General features: G+C 39.0%; 2 protein-coding genes across 3 annotated transcripts; both read left to right on the forward strand.

The window, feature by feature from the left end:
• The first annotated feature begins 107 nt into the window (after window positions 1-107).
• Window positions 108-8,684, forward strand: dtx3 (deltex E3 ubiquitin ligase 3). Of its 2 annotated transcripts, none has more exons than XM_041799252.1 (5): window positions 108-567; window positions 765-805; window positions 1,324-2,126; window positions 6,478-6,695; window positions 6,845-8,684. In XM_041799252.1, exons 2-5 carry the CDS (start codon window positions 793-795, stop codon window positions 6,918-6,920), a joined length of 1,110 nt encoding a protein of 369 aa, XP_041655186.1. In that variant the 5' UTR covers window positions 108-567; window positions 765-792; the 3' UTR covers window positions 6,921-8,684. The 2 variants fall into 2 exon arrangements, with proteins under 2 accessions (XP_041655186.1, XP_041655184.1); XM_041799250.1 differs by having other exon boundaries at window positions 108-562.
• Window positions 8,685-10,907: 2,223 nt separating this feature from the next.
• Window positions 10,908-14,909, forward strand: LOC121517465 (probable E3 ubiquitin-protein ligase DTX3). The gene is made up of 3 exons (XM_041799253.1): window positions 10,908-11,310; window positions 13,435-13,652; window positions 14,570-14,909. Exons 1-3 carry the CDS (start codon window positions 11,002-11,004, stop codon window positions 14,646-14,648), a joined length of 606 nt encoding a protein of 201 aa, XP_041655187.1. The 5' UTR covers window positions 10,908-11,001; the 3' UTR covers window positions 14,649-14,909.
• The last annotated feature ends 580 nt before the right edge of the window (window positions 14,910-15,489 follow it).

Here is a 15,489-nt window from a genome sequence, read left to right on the forward strand (position 1 = left end):
ATCACGACAAAAGTATGATTCACACACAGCACATAAAAACACAAAACCACAGTTTTTAGCCAATCATGTTATCGCGGTGACGAACTTCCTGGTCACATTTTCTCGAAGGTCCCAGTCCTCTTATTAATGGCTTATGTTTGCTCCTTCCACTGTCAGCAGGGAGGACGAGGCTTGACAGAAAAAACACGGACTTAAAATGACACGAAAGAGCAAACCCTCTGTCTGGAGAAAAGTGTCACACAGCTAGCGAGGTGGGAGCCAGATAAGAAGAGAAATGCTATTTACTCAGCGTTACGCCTAGCCCAAGGACGTACGAAGAAGGCAAACACAGCCGAGGCTGGGGACGAGGTGGAGGATTTGGATGGCATTTACCAGGGCCGGGGAAGGACTGTTCCTAAAGGGACATGAGCTGGGAATACGTTTGAATATCATGTCCTGACTACAAAAGACTAATTATCTGCGGATAAACTGCTGCAGCACGTCAGAAATAAAGGCCTCCTCTGATAGCTCTTTAATCCGACCAGAAAACTCCCTGACAGGCGGCGACGAGCTACGGCAAAGGGTGAGGTACTGAAGTAATCACGGGGAAAACCACTTAGCTAAATGTTGACGCCAAATCTATCAAAGGCTAAGCTAATGTTGCGTTATCGCAGAATTTCCCTTTGCTGCTGCGGAGAATGGCTCAGTCAAAATGCCAGCACAGAGCAGATGTGATACCGTGTGTCCCAGTCCTTTAGTGTTTCTTCTCTTTTTCTGTTCAACAGGACGCTTTCATCGTCATTGAAGGAATTTATGGGATCACAAGGTAAGTTTTTAACCTCAAGAAGTGTCACTTTTATGCTAACATGTGGTTGTCATTAGTGTTTCGTGTTGTCCTCGTGTGACGGGGTTCAGTCTCCTTTGTTTACAGTCTGAATCTTTGAACAGCTGAGCTCCTCTGCTAAGCCGCGATGCTGCCTGTTGTGTCTTTGACGTGCTGCAACCACTGCAAACTGCTGTCAGTCTAGTTGTGTATCCAAAGATAATTCCAACCATATAAAGTAGCCTAGCATTAGATTTGCATGCACAGGTAAACGACATAACACATATAGGTGCAATGATGCTGAGCTGTTTGGCTACAAGACTGCGTAAAACCGCCACAGCCAACAATTTTGTGTCGATGTCTTGCCAAATGTATCATAACTCCTTATTGTGTTTTTGAACATAGCTTTATAGACTCGTGTTTAGTTTAGAGATCAACTTTTGTAACTTGGCATACATTCACCCAAGTGCAAATGTATTTGATGTTGATAACTAACGTGACTTTTGTGTACCTCTGTGCAGTCTCCTCTGATGAGATGAGTGTGCGTGGTGGCCAGGGCAGTGATGAGGTGCTGGTTTCACAGGCTGTTTGGGATTACCTGGCTGCAGCTGGGCGGCCCTGGCTCATTGACTTCCAGCACAAGCAGGGGATGAGCGCTGGTATCGTTAGGCGTGGAGAAAGAGGGGGCTGCTGTGCTGTGAGGCTACAGCCAGTGGAAGGCTCCAGGAACGCCGGAGCTGGGCTGATGGATGGGACCATCTCCAGCGAGACACGAAAAGCCTTCATTGACTTATGCCGCTGTGCCCGCAAAGAAATGAGCAAACTGGAGGGGGGGCCCAAGAGGAAGAGGGCACTGCTTCCATGTGTGGGAGTCCTGGAGCCCAATGGAGAGGGGAGCCTGCTTCAGCCGCCACCTCCTCAGCCTCGGCGCTCCCAGAGACAGCAGCAGAGGTTCAGGAAGCCTACCGATGAGGAGGCCTGCGTCATGCTTCATGAGGCAGCACAGAGAAAGGACATGGACTCCAGCCTAGCTTCCCATAGTGAGGCGGAGGACACCAAAACTTGTTCAATCTGCATGGGGGACATAGTGGAGAAGACCACCCTTGAAAGGTGTGGTCATTCATTCTGTCGCTCTTGCCTGGATCAAGCTTTTAAGGTGAAAAAAGCGTGTCCTGTGTGCCGGCTCGTGTATGGCCAGCTGATTGGGAACCAACCTGCTAATGGTACAATGATTGTAGAACGGGATCCTGATCTGGAGCTTCCAGGCCATGAAGGCTTTGGATGTATCTGCATCATCTACAGCTTCCCTCCTGGCCTGCAGGCAGTGAGTACACACACAGCATAGGACACTCAGGATTACTGGAATTCTTGTAATTTTGATAATTATCTGGATATAAAACTCACAGTGATACAGAATAAAAAATAAAGATCATTACACTCTTTCAAATATTAGAATTTAATAGAGAAATAACACTAGAAAGAACAAGAGTCTTAGTTTAACTACTTTAGTCAATATATAGGTATCCTTGTGACTACTTTCATACAGAAGAATTTAAATTAAAATGGCAAAATCTAAAATCTTTAGAACACAAGAGTCACCTGACCCAGCCATCACTTTGTATTTTCAAAAAGTATTTTCTAGCATGAAGAGACGACAAGAAAATATATCTTGACTTTGTGCAAATATTCTGATTTTAGATCTGATTTTATTATGTACTACAACACTAAAGATGGCCTATATCTATCTCTCCATAATTATTTAGTGAAAATATGCCTATTAAAGTATCACCCCCATGGATGTTTGACCCTTTTATTGATTTTTTTCAATCAAACATGATCAATAACATTTCTCTTTTTGACAAAAAATACAAAGTCAAAGTAAAAACAGATTTCTATTAAGTAATGTTAATCAAATAAAAAAATGTAAGGTAAAATAAGTTACTGCATAAATATTCACCCTTTTCAAGTCAGCATGTAGTAGATGTAACTTTGGCTGCAATCCCAGCACTGAGTCTGTGCGGATAGGTCTCAATCAGACTCACACATCTGGACACTGAAATTTTACTCCATTCTTCTTTGCAAAACTTATTTTTTTTTAATTTTCTGTGTAGCTTTCGCTTTATGCTTTGGGCAATTGTCTTGGTTAGTAAATGGTTAGTAAATCTTCCCCCAAGCCGTAGCTGTCTTGCAGATTGACTAAAATTATCCTCCAGAATTTTCTTTATTTTGCTGCATTCATTTTACCCTGTACCTTTACAAGCCTTCCAGGGTCAGCTGCTGAGAAGCATCCCCACAGCATGATGCTGCCACCACCATGCTTCACAGTGGGTGTGTTTGCGTCGATGTGCAGTGTTTGGTGTCTGCCAAACATAGTGCCTCGTCAGATGGTCAAAAAGTACCACTTTGGTCTCATCAGACTTAAGCACTTTCTTCCTCTAGACCATGGAGTCTCCCACATGCCTTCTGGCAAACTCTGGTCTAGATTTAATCAAAGTTTTCTTTAACAGTGTCTTTCTCTTTGCCACTCTTCCATAAAGCTTTGACTGGCAAAGAACCCGGCCAACAGTTGCTGTATGTAGAGGGGTCTTGGAGGTCTCTCTCACTAGTCTCCTTCTTGCACGCTCACTCAGTCTGTTTTGACAGCCTGATCTAGGCAGATTTACACATTTTCCATATTCCTTCCATTTCTTGATGATAAATTTAACTGAACTCTGGGGGATGTTCAGTACCTTATTCCAAGTTTTTTTTATTCATCCACTGACTTATACCTTTAGCCACATAGTTAACCTGGACATTAAACAAACAGTACCAACAACTCCATAAACAAAGTCAGTATGATGTGTGAACATAGCTAGCATCTTAAGCTAGAGGGTGTGTGTTTCTAGATTTCTAGATTGCAATCAGTGTGGATGCTCCATTCTCAGTTATGCTTGCCTGCGTACTTACATTCGTTGATTCCTTTGTACGCCCAAATCATGCTGTGTTGATATTGATCTGAAAGAGATGCCATAACAAACAAGTCCTGCTCCTCCTCATGCACACTCTTCCCATGCATGCCTCTCACCTACAACAAACAGCATATTGACAGAAGGTGAAAATAGCCTGATACAAACAATAAAACGCTGTGTGCTACGCAGCCAAGAGTCAAACCAGCTTTCTTTATATAGCACATTTAAACAACCACAACTGACCAGAGTGATTCACAGGGTAAAAAAGGTAAAACATGGAAACAAACAATGATACATTGTTCGTCATAACATAAAAAGGGCAACTCTCTGCAAAGTTCAGATCTTAATGTCATTTTAGATTTATCTGAGAAAACAGTGTAAGTCTACCACATGTATAATCCTCGTTGGTTGTCTGGTATAAATGGGTCTGGTCTCTCTGATCATCAAGGTTTATCTTTTTTTTAACTAGCCTCAGTCTAGTCTTGCTCCTGGAAAACAGGTAGTCAACAACCATTTTTAGTCATAGTTTGTTGACAAAATTAACACTGCATGCTGCTTCAGTTGTGTGGATTAAAGCCTCCTGTTGTTTATGCAGTAGTATGGCAGGATTAGAATGACTTTGTATCATCCAGGCAGTGCAGGGGTTAGCACTGTTGGCTCACAGCAAGCAGGGTCCTAGTTCAAACCTTGGTAGAACCAGGACCCTGGTCATGCTTTGCATGCTCTCCATGTGCATGTGTGCATCTGTCAGCCCTGTGATTGATGGCAGCCAGTCCAGGGTGTATCCATCTCTTGCCCAATGACAGCTAAGATAGCTCTAGCCCCCAAGACCCTAAAACAGGATACGCGGTGTAGAAAATGGAAAGATGGATGTATCATCCATGTTGTGCACATCTATCCTACCGCAAATACACAGCTTTCGCTGCATAGTCTTAAAATTAGATGGAGATAGGCATACTATTATCTACTATAGTGTCTGTCTATCAATGAGCTTAAAATGTTCATCATATTGGCGCGCCGGTAGTCGAGTGGTTAAGGCGCATGCCATATACACAGGCGACCTGGGTTCAAATCCGGCCCGTGGCACTATCTCCTGCATGTCTCTCCCCACTGTCTCCCGTTTCCAACTCTATCCACTGTCCTATCAAATAAAGGCCAAAAATAAATCTTTAAAAAAAAAAATGTTCATCATATTGTATGTTTGCACTTTTTCTGACAAAGCTGGCGTTCTCTAAAGCGCATGTCCTCAGTTTATAATGGAAGCTTTTTATTATAAATTTGTAGTCCAGATCAAGACCAACCCAGTTGCCATCAGCAGTTTTTTTTCCTCAAACTTAAACACTTTTAATCAGAGGTGTAAAAAGTACAAGACTGTCATGTTCAGCTAAAAGTACAGTCACTTTGGTTAAAATGTACTGAAGTGGAAGTAAAAATACTGGTCTATAAATGTACTCAAGTAAAAGTAAGAAGTAGCTCATTCAAAGTTTACTCAAAGTACTGAGTAGATACTTTCTGACACCCAAAAACATTTGTACAGTAAAACATAATATTTTCATAATATGCAATATCAGCAAGAGAATATGAATCTTCAACCAGGTTGTGACTTACAGTGCTTAACAAATTTATTAGACCACCCTAACCCTAACCAAAGTAAGGTTTATGCCGCAGCTGCCCTAAATTAACAGCATTGGTAATTACCAAAATCATTTTTTATGTTTCTGCAATGGTTAATACACCAATATGTAGAAGCTCTTTAACCCAAATGATATTTTTAATGCTAAAATATAATTATTATTGTTATCCATGAATTTTCAAATTTACTGATTTATAAAAAAACTGAAAAAATAGTGAAGCACACTATTATTTCTTGGTTAATATGTCAAATTATAGTTATTTACTAGCATTCCCGAACAGAAAAATGAGTTTTAGTAGTTGAATGTTATGCTTGATTCATTTCTGACTTCTCAGAGGAGCCCAGTGAGCCGGCTCAAATTTGGGTGAATTCAGTTTGAAATTCCTCATTCCTGTTCAAAATGGTAAAACGTGGAGAGCTGACTGAAAATGAAAGAGCCTGCATTAAAGCACTTACGATGGTCTCTGAGTCAAATATGACAGGTGGTCTAATAAATTTGTTAAGCACTGTATTTTAAAGTAAAATGTAACAGCTATTACGGGATGAAATGTGGAATCATTTTTAGTATTTGTGCTATTGGCTGTCATGTGTTGTCAAAGCCAGACTACTGACCAGTTTCAGATTTTTAAAGTACTGAAAAAAGTACAAGTACACAAAAAAAGCTAATGAATTACAGTAATTATGGCAACTGAATTAAATTACTTCCTTCCTGCTTTTAACAGGGTCAGTAAAACTTCCACTGGAAGTTTCTGTAAACAAACTTGTGTACGATCAGTGGAGTTCCCCCTCATAAGGAAATAGAAAGCTTACAAATGGAAATGCCCTGTAGATTCCAGAAATGATGCTTTATTTCAAGGTTGACGATCCAAGCTTAGTTTTACTGTCTCCCTGGACTAAAGATGGCTGAATAAAAGCAAAGTACATAAAACACCCATTAAATTTATGAAAACACATTTGTAAGGTTTATCAAGGATAATAGATATGACCATGGTAAGATGAATATTATATTAGCAGAGTTAATGGATGGAGCATCGCTTTAAATAAATTAATGCTTTTTTAATCTGTTCCTAGTTTAACTTCTTTGTTGCCAACAGCCAGAACACCCCAACCCAGGGGTCCGGTACCCAGGAACAGACCGTGTGGCCTACCTCCCTGACAGCCCTGAGGGGAACCGTGTGCTGGGCCTGCTGCGCCGGGCCTTTGAACAGCGCCTTATCTTTACCATCGGTACCTCCATGACTACGGGCATGCAAAATGTCATCACCTGGAATGACATTCACCACAAGACCTCAATATGGGGTGGGCCTCGCTGGTACGGAATGTCTTTAATCCACACATGGTTGGCCATAACGTGATTTGGTCATAACTTTATAAATGTCTTTAACAGGCGGGTTAGCTGAGCATTATTGCTGGCTGAGCTCATACAAAATCAGTAATGGCTCTTTTTATTTCTCCTGACAGTTTTGGCTACCCAGACCCTACCTACCTGGTGAGAGTGACGGAGGAGCTCAGAGAGAAGGGCATCGTGGCTGACTGACAGCATGAAAGTGATGGATCCTTTTAAGACTTGTAACACTCTCCGAGTGCCCTTGTGGTGAACAGGACTCGGCCCCAGGTTGCAATCGGAGACTGCCCATCCCTTAAAGGATGTCTGAAAACAAAGCCCTCAGCAGACAGGTGTTCAATGCTGCAGAGTCCAACTCACTTCAGTACTTTTCCCTCAGTTTGTTCATTTTTTCCTCAAGAGTTCAGCTTGGAAGAAAATATTTTGAGTGCAGTGCATTCTTGTATTGCACAATCCTCCACTTGTTGCTGTTGGCGGATATTCAATTCACTCCCTTAAGAGCGTTACAGTTTGTGTGAACTCTTGGTACTTATATATTATAATTTGGTACATAAGTTTAATGTTAAAAATGCAGTTTATGTTATATTAATGTTTATTTGTACTCTGGGGATTTTATTGTTTCATATAAGCACACATTCTTGGTTTTACCTCCTCAGAAATGTTTGTGTCTCTAATTTAATTGTTACTAATTACCAGTAGTTAGCATAGTACCTGGGTTAGATAAGATTCAAAAAAGAGTTAATTTCCTGCAATTTAAAGCACTCAGTGGCACTTTGGTAAGATTATTTGCATCCTCTGTGAAAGAGTGTTTGCAGCAAACAGGTTTGTGCAGCCATGAGCCAAAGCTTGGTGGCTACAAGTTGATGTCAGTTGCTTGAAGCGCTTCATTTGCGTGTGATTTTCATTTCCCCCCAATTTTTTACTGAAATAGAACGAATGTTTACCAATGTCTCATTGCAGCACTTTTATTGTATGCATTAGGACTTTGCCCTGTATTTTTTGCTATGAGTCACTCCTGTAATTTCAAGATGTCTCCCAGGGGTTGAGCCCATTACCTCAGTTCTTAGTAATGTGCTCTTCTAATTACCAGATTTATGAAGATGTCAAATACAAAGGGCATACAGACCACTTAAAACCAAATCAAAGGCACAAACACTCTTGGGATATCTATGCCTCTATTCCTGTCAAACTGGAAGATTTGCCTGCCAATGTTCTCATTTAAAATGAGGTAACTGTTGTCAATTTGTTGTCTGAGGAGATAATCAACAATGCACAGTAAAACGATAATACAAAAAGAAAAAGTTACAGGAACACCTGATCAGATTTAGGATGGGGAATCGATCTCATTTTGTCGTGCCTTTCTTATTTTTGATAAAAATCAAGCATGATGTTACTAGTTAACAGTTTGGGCTTATGTTAATGTTATTTGATAGGTAAGAACATTAAGTTTGTAGCCATAACTTCTGGTTTTAAGTTTACTTACAGTTAATTGAGTTAAAAACAGTCATTTCTATTAAATAAGCTTCTCCTTCATAAATTATCTCACCCTCTGAATGAATAAGTCTTATAATAAAGCTGTATGTGTGACGGTGCTTTGCTAAGTGCAGTAACCTGCTTAGCTCGTGGAGAATTTGTCATCTATTTACCCAGTCAGATCCATACATCAGATACCCTTTTATGATGTTTCCATATTCTTTGTATTTTAGTTAAGGGACCAACTGAAATATTTTTTGGGACACAGGATTGTAGTTTACTAAAGCTACTGTGCAAACATTTCTATGCATACATGTTGGAGGAGGAGCCAGGAGAGTGGATAGTTCGAGAGATTAAACATAACAAAACTGATTGTTAAGGAAAAGTTCAAGTTTTGCTTTTCTAATTGTGTTGATTCGTACTTTGTTGATATTCAGAATAATGTGCTTTACATTTTAATACTTGAATAAAAAGTTATGTTTGGGTTTGTGTTGGATATTTAATGATGGCCCTAAATAAACCAGGTGCAATATAAACAACTGAATATCAAGCCTGTGTCCATATGGAATGAGTACAGATTTTGACCTTAAATCCAGATTTTAGATTGCTTATACTTTTTTTCAAAAATATGTTGATGTATGCAGCACATCCTCAGAGCTCAACTAGTAGAGCACTCTATGCCATCTAGTGGAAAGGATAAAGATTGCAGAGAGAAAACACCCTCAAAATACCCTACTTGGTTTACTATATTCATGTCATTTTGCATGATAGGTACCCTTAGTAATGGGCAAGGCTGCACATAAGGGGGGATAAAGGGGAGAGCTTTCTTGGGCCCAGCGAAATGGAGGGGGGGCATGGAGGTCAGGAAAATCATGGTCCATTGTAAAGTTGATCTGTGATAACCATATTTTATAATTAACCACAATAATAACCACTCTAATCAAAGAAAAAAAATATTTTTATTCATCTATTTATCCTGTAGTACAGTATAGTCTTTAAAGAAGCAAACCCCTTCTCATAAAACAGAATGACCTTTTTTTTTCTTTGAAATGTTAACTGTGTGAATGAATACATTGAACTAAACCATTTGAAAATTAATGTCAGACCTCAGCTTAGTATGATGTGCACAAATGTCAGGATGCCAGAGAATAAAGTAGAAGGAACTAAAGTAACTTCAAGGGAAAGTTAATTTAGGAGGCAACTCCTCGTCTTCCCTTACAGATTATGGTACGTTTATTAAATGTAGTTTATTTGTAGCTCTGGAGGTCAGGGTAACTCTTTAGGAAACGCGGCTCCGTACCACTAAATCCAAAACGTTTATTCTCAGCACTTGGTAGCCAGTCCCCTGTAGCCGCTGACAACCAACTTATCGTAGACAAGAAGTAGATTAATTTGTGCTGATGTGCATATGACAGGAGCCAACATTATTTCTTAAATTTTTTTAAAATTTTATTTTTAATATATAATTATTCTCAGAGTCCTAATCCTTCTGAAATCAATGCATCGATGATTAGTAATGTCCACTTCTGCCTCCTTTAAAAGACCAGAAACAAGTTTATTTCTGAGTCCTATAACAAAAGTAGAGAAATTCAATGCAAAAGTTTAAGATTAGTGCTTGGAAAGAACATAAACAAGTTGTGTGGTTCCACAAATAAATGTATCTATAGAAATGCAGAAAAAGTTTAAATGTAGGTAAATGTTAAGTAGTAGTCTTTACTCTGAAAGTGAAAGATGTACAGTAATGAGGCTACAGTATTGGAATTGTGATAAGCAAGGCTCATTTGTTTATTATTTGATTTCATTTGCATTTATCCATCATAACACTCAGCAGAAAACTACTTTTTTGCCAACCTAAAAGATTCAGGCCTTCTGAGAAAATATTTGGGGCTTAAAGCCCTGTAAGCCATTCCCTCGCTCTGCCTACGTAAGAAACATGAAATCAGCATTTTAATACTCTGCCTGGCTGGTGTTGGTTCTGCCTCTTTCCCGTTTTCTGTTTTTTTTAAGCCAAGTATTGAAAAATATCCCCCTTGTATGTGATTTCAGGCTTAAAAAACTATAATATATTAAAACCATGGAGATGATGTATGTGGCCGAGAAATCAAATTGCAAATTTCCTTACATTTTACAATTCTGTTTGTATTTCGGTAAATAAAATTGGATTGTCATTATGGGCCTACACATTTTGTCGTTTAGCTATAGACATAATTTACGTAGAAGCCGAGCTGTTCGGCTGGTCGTACGTCGCCGCCATATTGCCAGAGTTAGGTCCGCTATACACGTAGATGAGGAATATGTGAGTTCTGGGAATAAAAAGCACAAATGGTCGGATTTAAAGTATTAACGAAATTAAACTTTTTAAATCTTTCTGTCTAAATCATTCCACTCACTGCTTACTATTGTGTCAATGTTTTAACTTTGCAGACCTCGATTTTGTTTCAGTTACGTCTTTATTATTTCTTACGTTAATATGGACCGTTGGTTACATTAACGAGTCATCAAACTCCACTTTATGTAAACGCGAGTTATTTTATTCAGTAAACCAATTTTCTCACATACATGAGTTGGTCTTGCCTCTGGCAATATGGCGGACACCCGGACGTATCGGAGCAAGAAGGCAAGCACGATCAATGAGGCAACTACGTATATTTTGTCATTGGTTTAAACTATGGGTTTTAGCCAGCAGTGTCAGTCCAACCAACCGGAAGTCTGAGTTTTTACCACTTCCTTAGTTGAGCCCCACAGGGCAGGTACTTTCCAAAGGCATTAGCCGCTTGTCACACAGAGGCTAACCAGAAAAATGATGGAAAACACTCCGCGGGATTACTCCACTGTTCTTCCAGAGTTAACGGATGACTGCGCCATCTGTTTGGACCGAATTAGAATGAAGAAATCCTTAAAGTGCTCGCACTATTTTTGCTCGGACTGTATCGACTCGCTTTTTAAGTTAAAACCAGCTTGTCCGATATGTAACACCTACTACGGAGTTTACACAGGCAACCAACCGGAAGGCACGATGACGGTGTCCCGCACCTGGCAGCGTTTACCTGGCTTTGAACACTGTGGAACTATTGTCATACAATACAGCTTCCCGGCAGGAATACAAGGGGTGAGGCTGACACCTTAGACTTCAACTAAAAGCCACGTGATTTGGCGAATTTGCTTATGTTTCATTTCCTGACAGCTTCTTGTGAGACACGAGCGTCCACCAGAGGGGGCTGTTGTTTGTTTAGGATTAGCACTTGACACCCCTGCATCAGCGGAGCACCTGCTTAAGTTAGAATAAAAATACCCTGACTTACTTCAAATTCAGCAGTCAACTACATACACAAAGTTTAAGTACTTTTGAGAATATAATTTCAAATATAATGAATTCAAATTATATCTCAGAATTAAAAATGAATCGAAGTCAAAGGAACCTCATCATTGTTTAAAAATTCTTTGCTAAGGCTGCAACTTTACTATATTCAATATAATCCGACAGTTTTTATTCATTTAAATGCTTTCTATGTTTGTAATGGTTAAAAAGGTGAGAAAGGTCAACTACTGTAGCCAGTTAAAGATGATTTTTTTTTGTATGTCTTGATTATTGTGATGAATGATAACCGAAACTTTAACTGTTCCCTTTCAAAGATGTGAAACAGAGCAGACAAATGTGAAGTCAAACAAGCTTAACAGACTAACACACAAAAAAAATGAAAAATAAATTCAGAATTGATCCATGGATTGTTACCAGCTATTTTTCAATTGTCATACTGAGTGATCACCTGATTTTTTAAGCTCTAGTCTGAATCCATTTGGAGAGAAATCAATTTTCAGTCCTTTTTTACTGCCTATTATTAATGGACAAGAAGTTGGTCCACATCATAACAGTGGCAGGATCAGTGTGGGTATGAGGTTATGAGTAAAATAGAGCACATGAATCATGCTGTAGATGTGTATTTTAGGGCAGTAGTTCTCAAACTGGGGTCCGGGGACCCCTGGGGGTCCATTAGCCACAGCTTTGGGGTCTGTGAAATAATTTGAAATAAATTATTAAAGTAATGCCATGTCAATAAAAAGGAAATAAATACATATAGGGACCACAGCGCCATGAAACAACCTTACTAAATCAATGACTCCCACATAAGTCAGCTTTGGGCCAATGAAAACTCAGATATGACCGTAACATATCACATAAATCTATCACTCATCACACATCAGTCACTTTGCTCAGGATGCATTTGGTGTGCAGGTCCAGCTAGCAACAATGGATTTACGTGCACCCACTTGATCAAGTGATGCTAGACCCAAACCAGCTAAACTGAGAAAATATGATGACAGCTATCTGGACTGTGGTTTTATTGAGAACAGCAATGGAAGACCAAAATGTGTTGTGTGTCTTCATGTGAAGCCATGAAATCTGCCAAGCTAAAGCGTCTTCTGGTAACAATGCATACAGAGTTTAAGGACAAAACAAAAGTTTTTTTCTGACAAAAGGGTGAGGAATACATCCGTCTGAAAACACCTGACCTCAACCTTAGAAAAGCACAGAGAGCTTCTTATTTGGCTGCTTAAAGGATTGCAAAAAGTACGAAGCCATACTCATTTGGACAAGGGCTTGAATTTAGGTTGAAGAGTTAATGGCAGTTAACATATGTTTAATCAGCATGAGGGTTAGGTGGGGGTCCTTGGTTAATTTTCTGACGTGTAAGGGGTCCCTAACCCCGAAAAGTTTGAGGACCCCTGTTTTAGGGAATCTGCTGGAGAGGGGATGGAAAAAGGATTGTTCTTCAAAGTGGATGTTGAATACAAAAATAAGACACAAGATATGAACATTTTTTGTCCTGATATCAGTAAGAAATGTGTGAGTAGGAGAGGGACAGCGGGAGCACGAGTATATATATTTTTGGATGTTGTGTAACATTGAAGGCGTCTTAAAGCTTCTGTGTTGGTTTTATGTGGGAATGATTTCTGTACGTCAGGAGTATTTGCCATACATCTGGCAGTTACACTGCTGAGGACTGCCTCCTTGTGGTACTGAAAGTCAGAGGTTTTCTTATCAGGTACCACAGTGGAGGAAAACCCAAAAACCCACCGTTGTTTAGTTCACATATGGGAATGAGTATAAATGAGATATCATTTATGAAAAAATGCATCAGTCTCTTGGTTTCAAAAACTGTTTTTTTGCAGTCTTTAATCTTTTATCTGAAGGTAAAACTTTTACAAATGGTATTTGTGTTCTATAATACAGCCTGAGCATCCAAACCCTGGGGTGAGGTACAGCAGAACCTCCCGTATGGCCTTCCTGCCAGCCAATGAGGAGGGTGAAAAAGTCCTGAAGCTGCTGAGGAAAGCCTTCGACAGGAGACTCATTTTTACCATTGGGCGGTCTGTTACTACAGGTCTCAGCAACGTTATCACCTGGAACGACATTCACCACAAGACTAACATGGAAGGGGGTACACAGCGGTAAGCACATTATTGTTTTTCAAAACCATTTTATTGACCAGCATCACCTGTTTTGCTGTAATGCAGGAGTTATAACATGTTAAATGAAGACAAATGACAATTTTAAGAAAGGAGTTCACTTCTCATGCATAGCAACATAACAAAGTGCAGTTTTCAGTCATTTATATCCATGTTAATTTTAGTTTACATGCAGTTTTAGTTTGATTGCAATTTAATTTGACACTGTGAAGTACAATAGATGGCAAAACTCAGAGACAGGCAGGCAAAAGGAAGGTCTTTGATCAGTCCAAATACTTGGTCCACAAAAGGCAGTAAGGATAGAAGAGGGATCCAAAAGGAAACAGGTAAGAAGTCAGAGAATTTGAGTGAAGAGAATTTGGATACATATAATGTATTACAAGACGATCCACATGTTCTGGAGATCTTTCAAGGTAAAAACCTCTTATTTCAAAAACTTCGTGGCAATGTATGATAACGATGTATGCAAAAAATAATGTTTACAAAGTGCTTTAACAGACAGCAAATGCATAAAGTCTGTAGTAAACGTCATCATCCTCTGGGGAATATAAATGTCTGTAGAAAAGCTTCAAGGCATCCACAACATGGTTATTATCAGGTTGGACAAAAACTGTGGACTGACCAGCTGAAAAACAGATGGACTGACCAACATAGCCTTATTTATTGTCACACATTTTTTTTTGCTTATTAACAATCTCAAAGAAAGCAGCCTGACAGAAAGTCTCAAATGTGGAGTATCCGTACATTTTTCTCATGTTCTTTTTACCCATGAGATTAGGAAATCTCATGGGTAATCTTGGTGTTGTGAAGCCTTTTATAATCTTCATTTGTTTTAGCTAATGTAAGATGAAAATGTAGTAAGTACGTTTATTGTGCTTTATTTGTTTTTACCATTCCAGTTTTGGATATCCAGACCCAGAGTATTTATCCAGGGTTCAAGAGGAGCTTCGTCTTAAAGGAGTGACGGAGGATGACTGATGGTTGGAGACGATCAAAGTGCTTCTTCAAATACCTGAAATACATAATAGTTTTTATAGGTGTCTTATTTCACTACTGCCTTTTTTCTGCCTTACTAGAATGGATGCTCATTACTGGAAGTTCTTAGAGTTATTTTAATGTAATACATGGGATTATTTTATTAAGACATGGACATGTCCTTTACCAAAGCTTTTACTGCTGGCTGGAAAAGAATGTAATGGACATAATCATTTGTAATAAAAAACCAAAGATCAAACTACAGTTTATAAGTCAAAGAGGTTTTACTTTTGATTGTTAGACTAAGTGATATAAATAATGCATCTGTGGATCAAAGATCTGATCTAAAATGATCTTCTTCACAGCTGGAAACAAAGTAGCAGACAGAATAAACCTGAGGGCTAAAGAGAGAAAAACACACAATGGGACAACAAATTCAACCAAGTGTGTGTGTGCTAGCTGTGTTATATATAGATTTATATCGAACCTAGCTAGCATAAACACTTTTGATTGATACAATGCTTGCATATAGCAATATACTGTATGTAGCTGTGTTAAATTAACTGGAACAGGTGCACCAAAATATCATACTGTTGTTAATGCCAAGCTCAGACTGTTACAGAAGTAACCTTTTTTTTTTTTTTTTTTTTTTTTTTTTTTACTGTAGCTGACATTAGGTGATGGGCTGTCATTGTTTAGTAATACATTTTTTCCAACACTGTCTAGCTCCACACAGAAAATAATGTAGTTGATTAATTATTTGTGAGATGGAAATGTGAATAAAACCATTTCTATAAATTTCCAGGTAGTCTGATGTTCTGTATATAAAGGACAAACAAATATT

This window comes from Cheilinus undulatus, linkage group 11 (assembly GCF_018320785.1).
Source record: "Cheilinus undulatus linkage group 11, ASM1832078v1, whole genome shotgun sequence".
In the NCBI taxonomy this organism is placed as follows: Eukaryota; Metazoa; Chordata; class Actinopteri; order Labriformes; family Labridae; genus Cheilinus; species Cheilinus undulatus.